Here is a 14500-nt window from a genome sequence, read left to right on the forward strand (position 1 = left end):
GGGGCCAAACCACCTCCTGTACCCTTTGTGGTAACCAAGGGCTGAGGGATAAAATAAATTGTAGAAAGTGCTTTGCTTTGGGGGCAGCTGGGTGGCACAGTGGATAGAGCACCGGCCCTGGATTCAAGAGGACCTGAGTTCAAATTTGGCCTCAGACATTTGACACTTACTAGCTGTGTGACCCTGGGCAAGTCACTTAACCTTCATTGCCCCGCAAAAAAAAAGAAAGAAAGAAAGAAAAAGTGCTTTGCTTCATCTTGTCCCTCTTGGCACTTATACCCTCAGAGCTCAGGACCTGAGCATCACTTGGCCACAGCTTGAGATGAAGCTGTGTCAGGTTTCACCAAATTTCTAAATTGGCATGATCATTCAGCCTTACTGAGGGACTGGAACCTTCCTGGAAAGGGGGGAAACATTTATTTACTTGTTGAACACAATTAGAACAGCAAAATTAATGTTACTTGATATTTGCTCTTAAAAAGAAATGACCTTTTGAGTTTACTTACACCAAAGTAAAACTTGGGAAATAACTTCACTAAGATTCTTTAAGATGAGTTTTTGTGAAAACTGATTGTTGCTATAGTATTTTTTTTTCAAGTTGTGTATTATCATTGTTTTCTCTTAAAAGGCGGAAGAGCAATGGCCAGTCCCTACCTCAGTGAGGGGAAGGGCTGGGCTGCCAGGGTAGTGATGGGAACACAGTGATGGGTGCATGGGCAGCCCAACCTTTCTGGGTTGTGTTGTTACTAGGGCTGGGGTGGGGAGAGAGAGCTCCAGAGGTATCTGACACAGAAACAGAAGCCATTGATACACATTCTCTCGGGGAAGGGGCAACAGAAGCCAGTCTAAGAAAAATGTTTCCTATAAACTGATATTAAAATGTGCTCCTATAGAAGTAGCTTCTTTCTTACAGTTCTCTAGCTTCCCTAGAAGGGGAGTCTGGGGAATGGATCCAGTCACAGCTTCTGTGGATGTGACTGAATCAGGGCTGACGAGTGAAATTGTGACAAAAGAAAGCGACACTGGCCGTGAGCGTGCACATCTGCTTTTCTCCCTCTCCCTCTGTACAGGGCTTTAAATCTCGGGCTTGTTCTTTGGGGAAGGCATCAGTCTTAGCCATTTCTTCCTGGTAGTAGCTGCTGGTCAGTTGTTTGTTCCGTAGTGTACATCTGTCTTGTCTTCTCAGATGCTGGGGAGGGAAACCAGCACGACACGGGGCCCTGAAGCGCCCTGCCTGACAACACACTACTTACAGATGTGTGAGTGCACACGTCTGTCCTTCTCAAGCACCTGGAATCTATTACTGAAAGATGTCTGAATCAGACATTTTCCTTCCTCCTTGGGAAAAAAAGAAAGAAGTCCACAAATATCTCACTTGTTCCTCCTGAAAGATGAGCACTGTTAGGCTCTCCACTGGGGACTTGCCCAGGGTGGATTTCAGCCCAGGTCTTCCTAACTCCAGGCCCAGTGCTCTGTGCACTCTGGCGCCCCCTAGCTGCCCAGTGAGCTTTTCACAGCATAGATACAATTAATAATGGTTCCCAAAGAACCTTAGGCAGTGGCCAAGTTGTTAGCCAGTGATGAAAAGGTGTGAAGGTCTTATGTTAGGAGGTGGTCATAAAGCCACAAGCAGTTTGAAAGACGTCCAGGATGACCACAGTCTCACTGTGAACAGTGGGTAGAAGTTTCCATGACCTGCATCCAGTATATATTTGTCTTTCTGCCACAGCCAAGTGACTGGTTCCTCTTCTTTTCAGAGTGCAGGTGGTCTCCCTGGGAGAGAAGGGAAAGAGGCTTAGGGGCTGCCTCTCCATGTTTCAGACAGTGGAACAGAGGGGCGGGGAGATGGGTATTGCAAGGACCTAGAGAGGCAAAGGGGAAAGCTGGGCTGCATCGGAAGGTAAGAGTGGAAGAATACCCTCTAAAGCTGAGAGGGAGGAGGAACCAATAGAGCTCTGAAGGCGAGGTAGCCAGATACTTGGCATGTCCTCCAAGAACCGTCAGGCAAGAGGTCACCCATTGAGGGTTGTGAGGAGGAGGAGTGGTCAGGGTGCCTGGGGACTGCTGAAGCAGCTACTTGTTAACAAAGACAGGCATGGGTTGACTTTGGGGTTGGGGGGGTGGGGTATTCTGGTCAAAACCAGTTGACATGGGGGCAGCTAGGTGGCGCAGTGAATAAAGCACCGGCCCTGGATTCAGGAGGACCTGAGTTCAAATCTGGCCTCAGACACTTGACACTTACTAGCTGAGTGACCCTGGGCAGGTCACTTAACCCTCACCCTGCCACGCGCGCCCACCCCCCAAGGAAAAAAAACAGTTGACATCAATTGTTGGTGCCAGGAGCAGGCTAGAAAACATCACCAAAGGTTATCGGGTCCTGAGCAAGAAGCTAGAGGCTGTAAAGGTGAGGGTAGTCTTTTCTTCCCTGCCACCCATTGGAAGCAAGGCATGCCATGGAGAAAAGCTGACCTGGAGAGTGAACACCTGGCTAAAAGATGTTCTCAAGTTTCTGAGCATCATATTTGAGTTTCTGGATTACATCATAAAACATGGGGATGACAGGCCCCTGCACGAGGCTGGTGAGGCTGTGTCTGCCTGGCACCTTACAAATCCACTCAAAAAGGCTTTAACCCAAAAATGAATTTGGGGGGCTGCCAATGTAGAGCCCTTGTATGGGAAGAAGAAAAGCAACAGGAACCCCAAGGTTCACAGGAGACCAAGAAAGGATTCCCTAGTAAAATGCATGACCTCTGGTGTCTGATTATATTCCTATTGAATTCCTTCTTGAGTTTTATATGCAAGTGTGAGGTGGGAGAGATGGTTAACAGCAGCTTGTTTGTTTGAAAAAAGACTGGGGCATTTTATTGGCCTCTGGATGTTGGCTATTAGCCAAGTGAATGGTAGCAGCCCCCAAAACTAATGCTTTTGGGCTATGTTCAGAGAGCCAGACTTTGGTCAGACCATAGCCGGAGTCTTGTAGTCTGTTCTGGGCACCGTGATCTAGGAGGGATGTTGGTAACTCAGAGAATGTTCCAAAGAAAAAGGAGACTGGATCCATGGCCTGTGAGGATCGACTGAAAGAACTGGTTGTATTTGGTCTGGAGAGGAAAGGGCACATGAGAGCTTCATACTCACTATTTGAAGAGGCTTCGCAAGGAATGGAATGGGGCCCAGCACCTGGAGCACTGGGCCTGGAGGCTGCAAGATGCATCTTCCTGAGTTCAAATCCAGCCTCAGACACTTCCTAGCTGTGTGACCCTGGGCAGGTCACTTCACCCTGTTGGCCTTTCTCCTCCTCTGTCAGATGACCTGGAGAAGGCAATGGCTAACCACTCCAGTGTCTTTGCCAAGAAAACCCCAATGGGGTCTCGGAGAGACGGACACAACTGAACAACAGCAGAAAAGGGCTTGCCCCCACCCCTGCTGGCAGGTAGCAGCTGGCACAGAGTGGAAGTTGAAAGAAACGTGTGTCCGCCGTCCCAGGAACTCCGTGGTCATCACAGCCTGCCAGAAGTAGAACAGGCAGGTCCTCGAGGCCATAAGCAAAGGCCAGAGGAGCACGTAGGCCCTCGTTGCCATGTGAGTCAGGTTGGGTGAGATTTGGGTGGATGAGCTGGTGTTCTGTGGTTGTAGTCCGTTACTGCCCAACTGGATAGAATAGGAAACACATCTGCCTTAAGTAAAATGTGGTAAGTCTGTCCTATGTGACTCTGTACATGATGCATTCTCCTGGTCCTGGGCACTGACACCTGCCCTGTTCTGTTCTCTGCTCCTCTTTCAGTGCTTTGTGGGACATAGAGACTGGCCAACAGACAACCACCTTCACCGGGCACACTGGCGACGTCATGAGTCTTTCTCTGGCCCCCGACACCAGGTTGTTTGTTTCTGGGGCTTGTGATGCTTCAGCCAAACTGTGGGACGTGCGAGAAGGAATGTGTCGGCAAACTTTTACCGGCCACGAGTCTGACATCAACGCCATCTGTGTACGTATGTGCTTAGGTGTGGGGAGCGGTGACTTGTGTTCCTGGGGTTGCCCACACCCAGCTGTGTTAGCAGTCAGGATCAGTTCTTGGAAGTTGGAGGGAATGTCATTGATTCACCTTTGAAATGTCTTCTGGATTAGACCATCTGCTGACGTGATGTACAGATGGGTTAGATACCTATGGAGAATGGAAAGGTCTTTGTGGAAGGGCTCAGAGGGAGAAGTTCAGTTTTGGAAAACTCATTCATCGGCTGTGTCTTCTTAGTTTTACCCTCTGTCCGTGGCCACATTTTCTGCATTTGTTCTTAGTGTGGGCCAGTTTTCACTAAAGCGTTTAACCACATCAGCTCTTAGTAGAATGTGCAGCTTAATTTGAAACTTGTCAGCTGCTGCTACCTGGAGAGCTGTAAACTAGTGGTTCACAAATTACTTTTTACTTTTTTAGTCAAGTTTCATTTTAGGTGATTTCACTAATAATTGTCAAAATAGTATTCTGTCTGGCATTTCCAAAGCATCTAATTTAGTGATGATGGCATTAAAGGAATTTTATTGTCTCTCTTCCCATAACTGACTGGAAAAAACTTAATGTTTTAATGTGGAAATAGCCATTTCTTGTATTTTTTTTTCCTCCAAGGAACCAGATTCAACAACTTATCTTAGTTATCTGCTCATAAGAGCCTTTACAGTGAGAGAACTCTCTTGTTGCTTCTTACCTGCTTCAGGAGAAAGAAGTTTATTGCAGCATGTTCCATTTTATTAGTGTTTTGGTGGGGGGTCCCCGCTGAAATCAGAAACCTCTCCAGTTGTGACAGCCCAGTCTCCAGCAGGCTCCCTAGCAGCTCTGCTGAGCCCCTTCCCACTGGGGAGGCATTAGGCTGCTTGATAGAAGTCTTAGGGCCACAGAAGAATATTTCCATCCTGCAGCCACTGGATGTCTTGGCACACAGTCCTAGCATGAAGCTTACTTAGCGGCCTCTTTGAGCAGTTACTTCCTGTCTGGATGCTGCTTTAAGAGAAAGTTCCAGGTGGGCCCAGCACCTAATCCAGCTCTCATTTGTCTCTCCAGTTCTTTCCAAATGGCAATGCATTTGCCACAGGTTCGGATGATGCCACCTGTAGGCTCTTTGACCTCCGAGCTGACCAGGAGCTGATGGTGTATTCCCATGACAACATCATCTGTGGGATCACCTCTGTGTCCTTCTCCAAGAGCGGCCGCCTCCTGCTGGCTGGATATGATGACTTCAATTGCAACGTCTGGGACGCACTCAAAGCCGACAGAGCAGGTAGGCTTAGCTGGTGCCCTGGAGGCAGACAGCTCATCCCCTGGGCTAACCCGCCTTCGTAACTGCTACAGTGTGACAGTGTAAGCTACACCCGAGGGAGTGCAGACATGCATTCTGTACCACAAGGCTCTAAGAGGCTACACAGGACTGTTACAATGGCCTCATAACCCACTCGGTGAACAGCAGCCTGCACTGATCTCCTGATACCTGAGCCCGTGGCCATTCCTGGCCAAAGTGAGGTGTGCCCAGGTAGCTACTTACTTTAAGAAGCACCTTTTCATTTGGTGGCTTGTCAGTTTGGAAACAAGCCAGGTGCACAGAGGTGACACCCTTGGTAGGGCTAACCATGTCTTGGGCAGTGTAATCCTGCATTCTGCTCCCGCATGTCCAAGAGTGGAGACTGACTCACCACCCAGCGCACGTCTCCAGAAATGGCTTCTCTCTCTGTCCTCCCCCACCCAGTCTAAAGCCTTCTTTCTCCCACATCAGCCTCTCTTAAAAGCCCATCTCATCAATAATAATACCTGATTGAATCCACACACCATCTTCTGAAAGAAGATGATGGGAAGCTGAGCTCCCCACGTAAGAACCCTATTTCCTGTTTCCTTGCATTAATAGAATGTTATGGGGGCAGCTAGATGACGCAGTGGATAGAGCACCTGCCCTGGAGTCAGGAGTACCTGAGTTCAAATCTGGCCTCAGACATTTAACACTTACTAGCTGTGTGACCCTGGACAAGTCACTTAGCCCCAATTGCCTCACTAAAAACAAAAAAAAGAATGTTATATAGCCAAAACATGAGCTAGTTTACCAGGTTGGAAGGTGAATCCTAAGGCCCAGCCACTATGAGGTTCCCTCATTGTTCAGCTCCATAGGCCTATTTCTGAGGTACACCCAGACCCAGCAGCAGTGGTGGCTCCCTGGGGCACAGCATTTCTGAGCCTGCAAGAGGACTGAGAAAGAACCAGTCCTGAGGCTTCTCGCGAGGCTGCTGGGAACAGTTACCCCTTTCGGCAACTTCTGCCAATGATTCATCTCTGGGAACGAGGGGTTGGCTTTGTTGGATCTTATTCTTCCCTTGCTCAAAAGCCTGTTGGTCTCCAGATTGAACTGAACTAGAATTTATTGATCCCAATAGATAATGTTCAAGTACAAATACATGGATTCTTGACTCTACTTGTTATATATAGTGTTATGGGCCTGGGGTACCTCAGAAGTTTTCTGGGGGGAACTCAAGGAACCTTCTCCTTGAGAAAGTAAACCAACGGACAGACACACCTAAAGAGATAAGCAGCACCTGGTCTGGACTGAGTTAGCTCCAGGACCACCACCCTTCATTTTGGTCTCCCCCACCCCTCAGGGAGATAAGATGGCTGCTGCCTTTGTGGCATGAGGGGGACAGAGATGGCTTGAGAGATTGGAGCCAACTTCCCTCAGCCACCACCCGTGGGGGATGGTCCTCCCCCAATGAGGGAACTTTCCACAGTCAAAGGATCACCTCATCACACCCCCAGCAGTCCTCTATAAAAGTATCTGCCTATCTCCTGCTCAAAGAGATTGGTATCTCAGAGCCACGCTCTGTGCCATGCCTTCTGTGCCTTCTCCCTATGAGAAGTCTGAGGATTTCTCTCTTGGTTTCCTTTCCCAGCCCCTAAATAAACTATTATTTTATTCTCATTGGATTTGTGTGCAAGAGGGTATAATTCTTTAAAGAGGAATTCCTAATGACCCCTACCCCAAACCCCCACCGATTTCCCCCATAATTTATAGTATTTCTTACATACTCTCAAATAAAGGGTGTTTGCACCTGAATTTGTTTCTATAACTTCCTATGCGGTTGTTTTTATTAACTTTTTCAAATACCTTTTTTCCTCTGAATGATGACTTCCTCCCTGGCAGCCTGTGTGGTAAACTTCACTCAGTCCAGCCATCCTTAAGCTGTCAGCGACCTTGAGGGCAACTCTTTGTTATTCTAAAATTCTTCCTCCCGCTGCTGCAGGTGTGAGTTTTTGTAAAGGGAGGAGACAATTACTCCAGAATCCTCTTGAACTAGATTGTTATTTAAGATCCTTCCATGAATTTTTGCTTAACTTCAACTGAAATTTTTTGTTCTCCAAACCTGCTCTTCTGTCCCCAAGATGAGCCTGCGGTAGTGGATATGGGAAACCATTTAGACAATTTAAAGATTGGTGATTCTTTGACATGCGAGATCAGAACCATTTGCCAGGTAGGAATGACCTTTTAACTTCCTCTGGGTCTCTGAATCAAGGCCACAGATGACTCTTGGATCGGCTGAGCCCTACCCTATGAAGTCACTCCTGTATACACGTTTGCATTGGAGGTTTGTTTCTCTCTGTTTTCTGAGGACGGTATTTTACGGAGATGATTATAGAATAATGTCAGTAAGTAACCTGGCCGGTCTGTGTCAGCATGGGAGCATAAGCCAAGTAAGGGGTTCCTATTGCTGAAGCTCTGTTTACTTTCTAGGTGTTTTGGCTGGGCATGATAATCGTGTCAGCTGCCTGGGGGTGACCGATGATGGCATGGCGGTGGCCACGGGATCCTGGGATAGTTTCCTCAAGATATGGAACTAACACCTATAGGTATTACAGCTTCACTGACTTCAGTCAGCATTCCTCCTGGCAGTCACACTGGCCTCACTCAAGACGCAAGTTAATTTTTCCCCGTTTTTCATTTGTCTGTTCATTTTTTTCAATTATAACTGGTGATTTGACCGTGTAATAGGCTGCTTAAGAATAACTTATGGGGCAGCTAGGTGGTACAGTGGATAGAGCACCAGCCCTGGAGTCAGGAGTACCTGAGTTCAAATCTGGCCTCAGACACTTAACACTTACTAGCTGTGTGACCCTGGGCAAGTCACTTAACCCCAATTGCCTCACTAAAAATAAATAAGAAGAAGAACAACTTATGAGCTGGCCAAAAATATCTAGAGGGATAGATAGGCCGTGTAGATGGGTTTTTTTTACCACTACCCCTACCCCCCAGGAAGATTTTGCCATTCCACTTTGTGGTAAAATTGCTTACTGTTGAATAAGTCTCAGGTTTTTAATGCTTCTCCTAACTCTTTTTTAAGATAACAGATGGACTCCACCATGACTGGAAGACCATTCCAACCTTGGAAGAGTTACCATGATAGCATATCCAACCCAATCGTACTAACTTGGACACCCCTACACCTCCCTCTCAGAACTTCAAAAGGGCAAGATCTTTTTCCCTTCACCTATTGCTGAAACAAAGAGCACAATTCCCTCTACAAGAAGAATCTCTGTGGTTGTAAACAAACAAATTGTGCATTCCTTTGGGACCATTGTCATTGTTTTCCTTTTTTTCTTTTTTTTTCTTTTTTTTTTTTGTCTTGAACGAATATAAAAAGGAAATACTATAATAAAATGTTCACCAGAAGGTAAGCCTGAGAAATTCTGAAACAGGCCCACAGCTGATTTCCACTGTCTTTTATTTAAATTTTAGACCAATGATCCTGTTTTGTGAACACAACCAATTGAAGACTTTGTTTTATCTCATAACGGTTTCCAAATTTCAAGTCATGTTTGTAGCAGGGTTTTGAAAACATTCTTATTTCCTTTTTTAAATAGATTACTTTACGGTCAATAATGAAGCAAACAAGAGGGTCCTGCCCAGCCTCTCTGGGATTGTTAATGATGTAAATTTAGTCCCTGATTTTTTTATTATTTTTTGTCTGGTGTCTCAGATAATTGTTGCTGCACAAAAATATGGCATATAGAGAATAATGTTAAGAAGTAAGGTAACCAAGCACACACATGCTGTTAATGGTATTGAATGCTTGTTTCAAGACCCCTTCCCCTCTCGTGAGTAGTTAACTCCAATCCGTCGCCCGTTTCTTTCCCGTCTGCTCCTCCCTCCCTCCCCCATCGATTAAGTTTTATCTACTTTGGGTTTCTTTGTGCAGTTGGAGGGCAGTTCATATACCCTGACACTACCCAGCACCCCCAACTATCAGGAGCCTCGATTTTCAAGAGAGATGCCTGTCCTGTGCTTGGATAGTCAGTCAAACCTTTGTGTATGAAATGATGTACAAATCAATGTTTTGAAAATAATGATCTTGAACTTTCTAAGTTAAAACAAATTTTTGATTGTTTGCCATATTGGGTGGGTTTACTCTTAGAATCGCATGCTGTAGAAATGCTAAAAACAAAAAACAAAACAAAAAAATGCATATAGGACTAAGTCCTTAGGTGTTTTTTTTTCTTTTCAGAAATAACCTGTTTAAAGTTGTAACCATTGCCGCTCTACTTACTTCTTGTTGCTACTCTGTGCATAAACCCATGAGGGACGCCCTGGAGTAGCGCCATGACACCCTCCACCCCCACCCTTGTTTTTACGGGCCCATCCGAAGCTTCCTGGGGACCGTCCTCTTATCAGTTAGTCCACAGCCCAGCCCTCTTGTAGAACGAGTCCTTGGCATCGAATGATGGTCCTTTTTGTAATGACCGGGTTTTCCCGGTTTTCTTTTCAAATAAAATATTACGCAGCAGCGTCTGGACAGTAGATTGTTCTGTTAACTCTCCTCCCTTCTCATGTATCCAGAAATGCTCCTCCTTAGCAGCTGTAGTGGCTTCTCTCCATTCTGTTTTTTCTGCAACATTCTGTACAAAAATGTGCTGTAATCGTGCGTTAGGCCTGGACTTGGCAAAAAGAAAAAAAAAGAAACCTCTCTTTCTCCCCCCACCCCCCATTCTCTCTCCATGAAATCCCTAGTAGAGCTCTCCACACCCTGTGTCCCTTTTCACCTTTTGTATTTAATTTTAAAGTCAGTGTACTGCAAGGAAGCTGGATGCAAGATAGATACTATATTAAAATGTACTGTTATTTAAGATGTAATAAAGCAGTTTGACATGAGGGGGTTTGGGATGTGACTGGTTATTTGTGAGTCGGCTGCCCTCCCCAGCCCGGCAGAAGGGCCATCCATCACTGGGGGCTTTCAGAACAGGCTCAGTCATGGTCTGAGGTTGGGGGTGGCCACGCTGCCAGCTGGCTTTCCATGCCTGCTGTCTGGGGCAATTCAGATAACGAAAGGTGGAGGAGAGTCAGTAGTTCCTGAGGTGAGGATAAGGCTGGACCAGGCCACCCCCAGCCCCCAGCAGCCCAGGGGAGCCCTCTCTGCTTGTGCTTTGGGAAAAACCTCTCTGGGGAGGATTCTGCTTTGCTTTCCTCGTTCTCATTTCCTTTCTCCCCTTGCCCCATAGAACATGTAGAGAGAAACGGAACTCACGCTTTCCCCTTTCCTGAAGGCAGATTTTGACTGATTTAGCTGGGACTAAAACCCCGTGGGAAGAAGCCCAGGCATCTGTTCCAAAGGCAGCTTGAAAATGTGGGAAATCAAAATAGTTCCTGAAAAAGAAAAAAAAAAGGGAAGAGGACAGCAAGCCCCCAGCACGCTAAACGGATAAGACCGGGTTCCTTTGCTGAGTCCCATTGTGGCTCATGTTGGGACTTAAATAATTCATCTGGAAGGGAGGGATGCGCTCGATGGGGCGGCTGGCCCATGTCAGCAGCTGGGTGACTGCAGTCCAGGAAGCTGTTGGGCAGCTGGGGTGGCCCATGAGGCTCCCATTCATTTTCTAAATACCACTCGAAGGGTATGTCAGCAGGGGGTTCTCCTGAAATTGCAGGTCATACCAGATGGGATGAGAAATGTGCAACAGAAAATCCAGAACTTAATGGTTTTGTTTTCATGGTGGAGGCCCCACCCCAGAAAAGAGCCTTCCTTGCAAGCAGTGAGGCTGGGGTAGCTTTGATTTTGGTGGGGGCTCATAGAGCTGCTCCTCACCCCATGAGCAGCCAAGCTGTTCAGATGATTGACAGCTCCCTTTCTCCCCCTGCCCCCCCTCCCCCACACACACACCCCACCACCAGCACTAGGGGAAGGTGGGTGGGGAAGAGGCATTGACAGCCTTGAACAGCTCTCTATGCTTTCTTCAGCACTGAAGTGCTCTCACACACACGCTCCGGAAAGACGTCAGTTGCCTCACAAGCGTTTGCTCATTTTGATGCCCATTGTTAAGATAGGCTTCATTTAATCCCATGGTCAGTGTGTGCAGTTAGTTGTGTCTGTGGGAGGAAGTCCAGCTATGGGAAAGGCCTGGGAGCATCGGGGGAGGGAAGAGGTCGATGGGAGAGGAACTACACTTGTAGGTTGTGGAGAAGTTCAGGCAAAGGGTGATGTCAGGTCACATCAGTAGCAGAGGAACAGCTAGAACCAGGCTCGAGTGATACTCCTCTGCCTCTTGTGTCTGAGGCCTCACTGTGTGCCTCTGATCAGTCCTGTAACCCCGAGACCCTCTGTTTCATCCGTAAGGTCGAGATGTGAGGAAAACACCTTGCTTTTAGAAGCTAAACTTCTGCCACCCTGGAAAGCTGGGATTATCTGGGCCCCCGTGCCATGAGTACTCTTGGGATCTGAGTTCAAATGCAGCTCTCTGCCTTTCAGTCTGCAATCCTCTGCCTCTGTGCTTCTGGAGAAGTTTGGGAAATGGGCTTTTTTTTTTTGGCCAGATCCTTGAGGAAGGAGCACCTTGGGTGATAGGAGAAAGGGGTGAGGTAATTCGAGGCAATTAGGGCAAAAGCAGCCCTTGTTCTCCGAGCTTCCTTCCTAACAGAACAGATCAATGGAGGTGAGGCACTCCAAGATGGGCCAAGCATTAGCAGCCGGTGGAACAAGGAAAGGTCTCCTGGACTCGAGGGGATTTGAGGAGGGTTGGAGAAATGGGGGGGGGCATGGAGATGGAGTCTTGGGTTCGAGGCCTGTGGAGCATAAGACAGGAAGGGGTCATGTTGTGAAGGACTTTAAATTGTCCTAGAGGCATTTGGGAGCCACTGAAACCTACTGAGGAGGACGGTGACCCGAAGACCCCCGTGCTTTGGGAAAATCACTTTGGTATTTGAGTGGAGGGTGTATTGGAGGGAAAGCAGCTGGTCAGATGGCTTTTGCAATCGTCCAGGGGGCAAGTAACAGCGGCCTGAACCAGCCCTTGAGCCATGTGAGCAGAGGTCCAGAGAAATCCTGAGAAGGTACCTACAATCAGATTAGACAGTTGATCCAGCACGGGCTCAGTGCACAAGAGGTGTGAGCCGGGGTGACGGGGAGCAATTGTGGGGCCCTTGATCATCACAGGGAGGTCGGGAAAAGGGATAGGGTTAGGGGGAATGGATATTAGAGCAGGTGTTACAAAGTGAAGCAAGAGACCCAACCCTTGCAAGCAGAAGAGACTTGGATGTTCCACCTCCCCACCTAACAGCACCTTGCACATTCAAGTAGGCGCTAAGTAAACGTTCCAATGGAATTTCTGTAAATCGAGGGCAAGAATGGCCTCATCATCTGGGTAGGATTCTCCAGGGCTCTACCACCCTGCTCTGTTAACAAAAGGTCCCCTTCCTGCCATTTCTTACCAGTGTGATTTGGGGTAAATGACCTCATCTCTCTGAGCCTGTTGAGGTTGAACTCCATGACGTCTGGGTTACCTTTCAGGTACGAGTCTGAGCACCAGGAAGAATAGAGCATCAGGCTTCAGTGATAAATGGCCAGTCTCCTTATCCATCATTTGCTATGATCATGTGTATGGAGGGGAAGAGGGGCCCAAGGGCCAGTGCCGCAGCTAGGTCAGAGGCTCCCCTGCAAAGCTGTGTACGGTAGGTCTGGAGAGATGCTCCAACTATCTGTCAAATCTGTGGGTCGCTAGATTATGGCCAGCAGAACAAAGACAGCTGGTCAGCTCTCAGTATTTCTTTGCATTTACCGGTACTTTTAAGAAATGGTTAAAAAACCACAACTTGGGAAAGAAAAAACATTTAGACAAAGCTGGTCCAAGTTGCGTTGCTAGTTCCGTAGCCCTTGTCTCACTTTCCCCACCCAATTATCGGGAACATGATGGCTGTTCTGTTTACCCCCAGAGAGCAGAACCTGGAACGAGTGGGAGGGGCAGACTTGGCTTTGATGTCTGGAAAATCTTGCTAACTATGAGACCTGTCCCAGTGTGGAGTAGATTGCCTCCGAAGGTTGTGAATTCCCCTTCCCTGGGGGTCTCTGGTCTCAGAGCAGTGCCAGCTGTCGGATTGAAGAGTCTTTGGTTGCACTACGGGGCCTCTGAGGATCGCCCTGTGAATTGCTTTCTTCCATCCTACCCATCACGTGCTGTTCTGACATCTAAAAAGCTCAGAGCATTTGGGGTGAAGGAAGGGGCGGGCAAAAGAGTGGGACCAAGGACCCAGCTAAAGCCACTGACTAACACTTTGTACGATCAAAGGATTTTAATTCTACACCCCGGAGATCATCCAATCCAGGTGTTCTTTATCTATTTTGTGTCATGGACCCCTTCAGTCGTTTTTAGATGTATGAAATTTTTAAAATGTAGGATTACAAAGGAAACCAATTGTATTCAAAAAATAATTTTAGAAAAGTTCACAGACCCCAGATCCCCTGATGAAGCTGAACTCCCTCATTTTCTAATTAAGGGGGGGGGTGGTGCAGCTAGGTGGTGAAGTGGATAGAGCCCCAGCCCTGGAGTCAGGAGTACCTGAGTTCAAATCTGGCCTCAGACACTTAACACTTACTAGCTGTGTGACCCTGGGCAAGTCACTTAACCCCAATTGCCTCACTAAAAAAAAGAGAGAGAGAAAGGGGAAGTGACTTAGCCTGAGATCACATGAATAGGAAGTTGCTGAGTCAGGATTCCAATCTGCCCACTGGCTACAGAAGTGACCATCTTACTGAAATCTTTGCGAGATCTTGAGACTATCCCTAACATGGCCAACCCAACTTCCACAATCTTGCCCCGGCACTGTTTGACCAGAGCACGGAGAAAACGGACCCTAATCATGCTGAGCTGAAAGGGACTCAGGTATCTGATTCAATCCTCTTGTCAATGAGGAAACAGGCCCAGAGAGGTTAATTTAGCCCAACCCCACTTGTTTTGCCAATGTAAAAACTGACTCCTAGAAATGGCTAGTTAGTGAGTTAGCAGAGACCCACCATTCATTTTACAAAGCAATGAGACCCTGGCCGGAAGAGAGGAACTTGGATGGATCCCCTAAAGAGATGGTGCCAGAAGCTGAGGCTAGGGCCCAGGTGTGCCCCCACCCCCACTGCTCCATTTACCCCGTAGGTGCTCACCTCAAACAATGTGGTGGCAGCTCCACTCCTCAAAGGCAGGTACCCTCCCCAGGCAGCACTGTGCCC

The 14500-nt window shown here is 47.6% G+C and overlaps 1 protein-coding gene across 2 annotated transcripts in view; it reads left to right on the forward strand.

The window, feature by feature from the left end:
- The window catches only part of GNB1 (G protein subunit beta 1), a 123194-nt gene extending 113030 nt beyond the window's left edge, over positions 1 to 10164 (forward strand). For both annotated transcript variants that reach the window (XM_043994250.1, XM_043994251.1), the window contains 4 exons: positions 3782 to 3983; positions 5049 to 5265; positions 7753 to 7868; positions 8360 to 10164. In XM_043994250.1, the coding sequence (XP_043850185.1) occupies positions 3782 to 3983; positions 5049 to 5265; positions 7753 to 7859 (526 nt within the window). In that variant the 3' untranslated portion in view covers positions 7860 to 7868; positions 8360 to 10164. The remainder of the gene's footprint in view (positions 1 to 3781; positions 3984 to 5048; positions 5266 to 7752; positions 7869 to 8359) is intronic.
- Positions 10165 to 14500: the final 4336 nt, after the last annotated feature.

Source organism: Dromiciops gliroides, chromosome 3, assembly GCF_019393635.1.
Source record: "Dromiciops gliroides isolate mDroGli1 chromosome 3, mDroGli1.pri, whole genome shotgun sequence".
Lineage (NCBI taxonomy): Eukaryota > Metazoa > Chordata > Mammalia > Microbiotheria > Microbiotheriidae > Dromiciops > Dromiciops gliroides.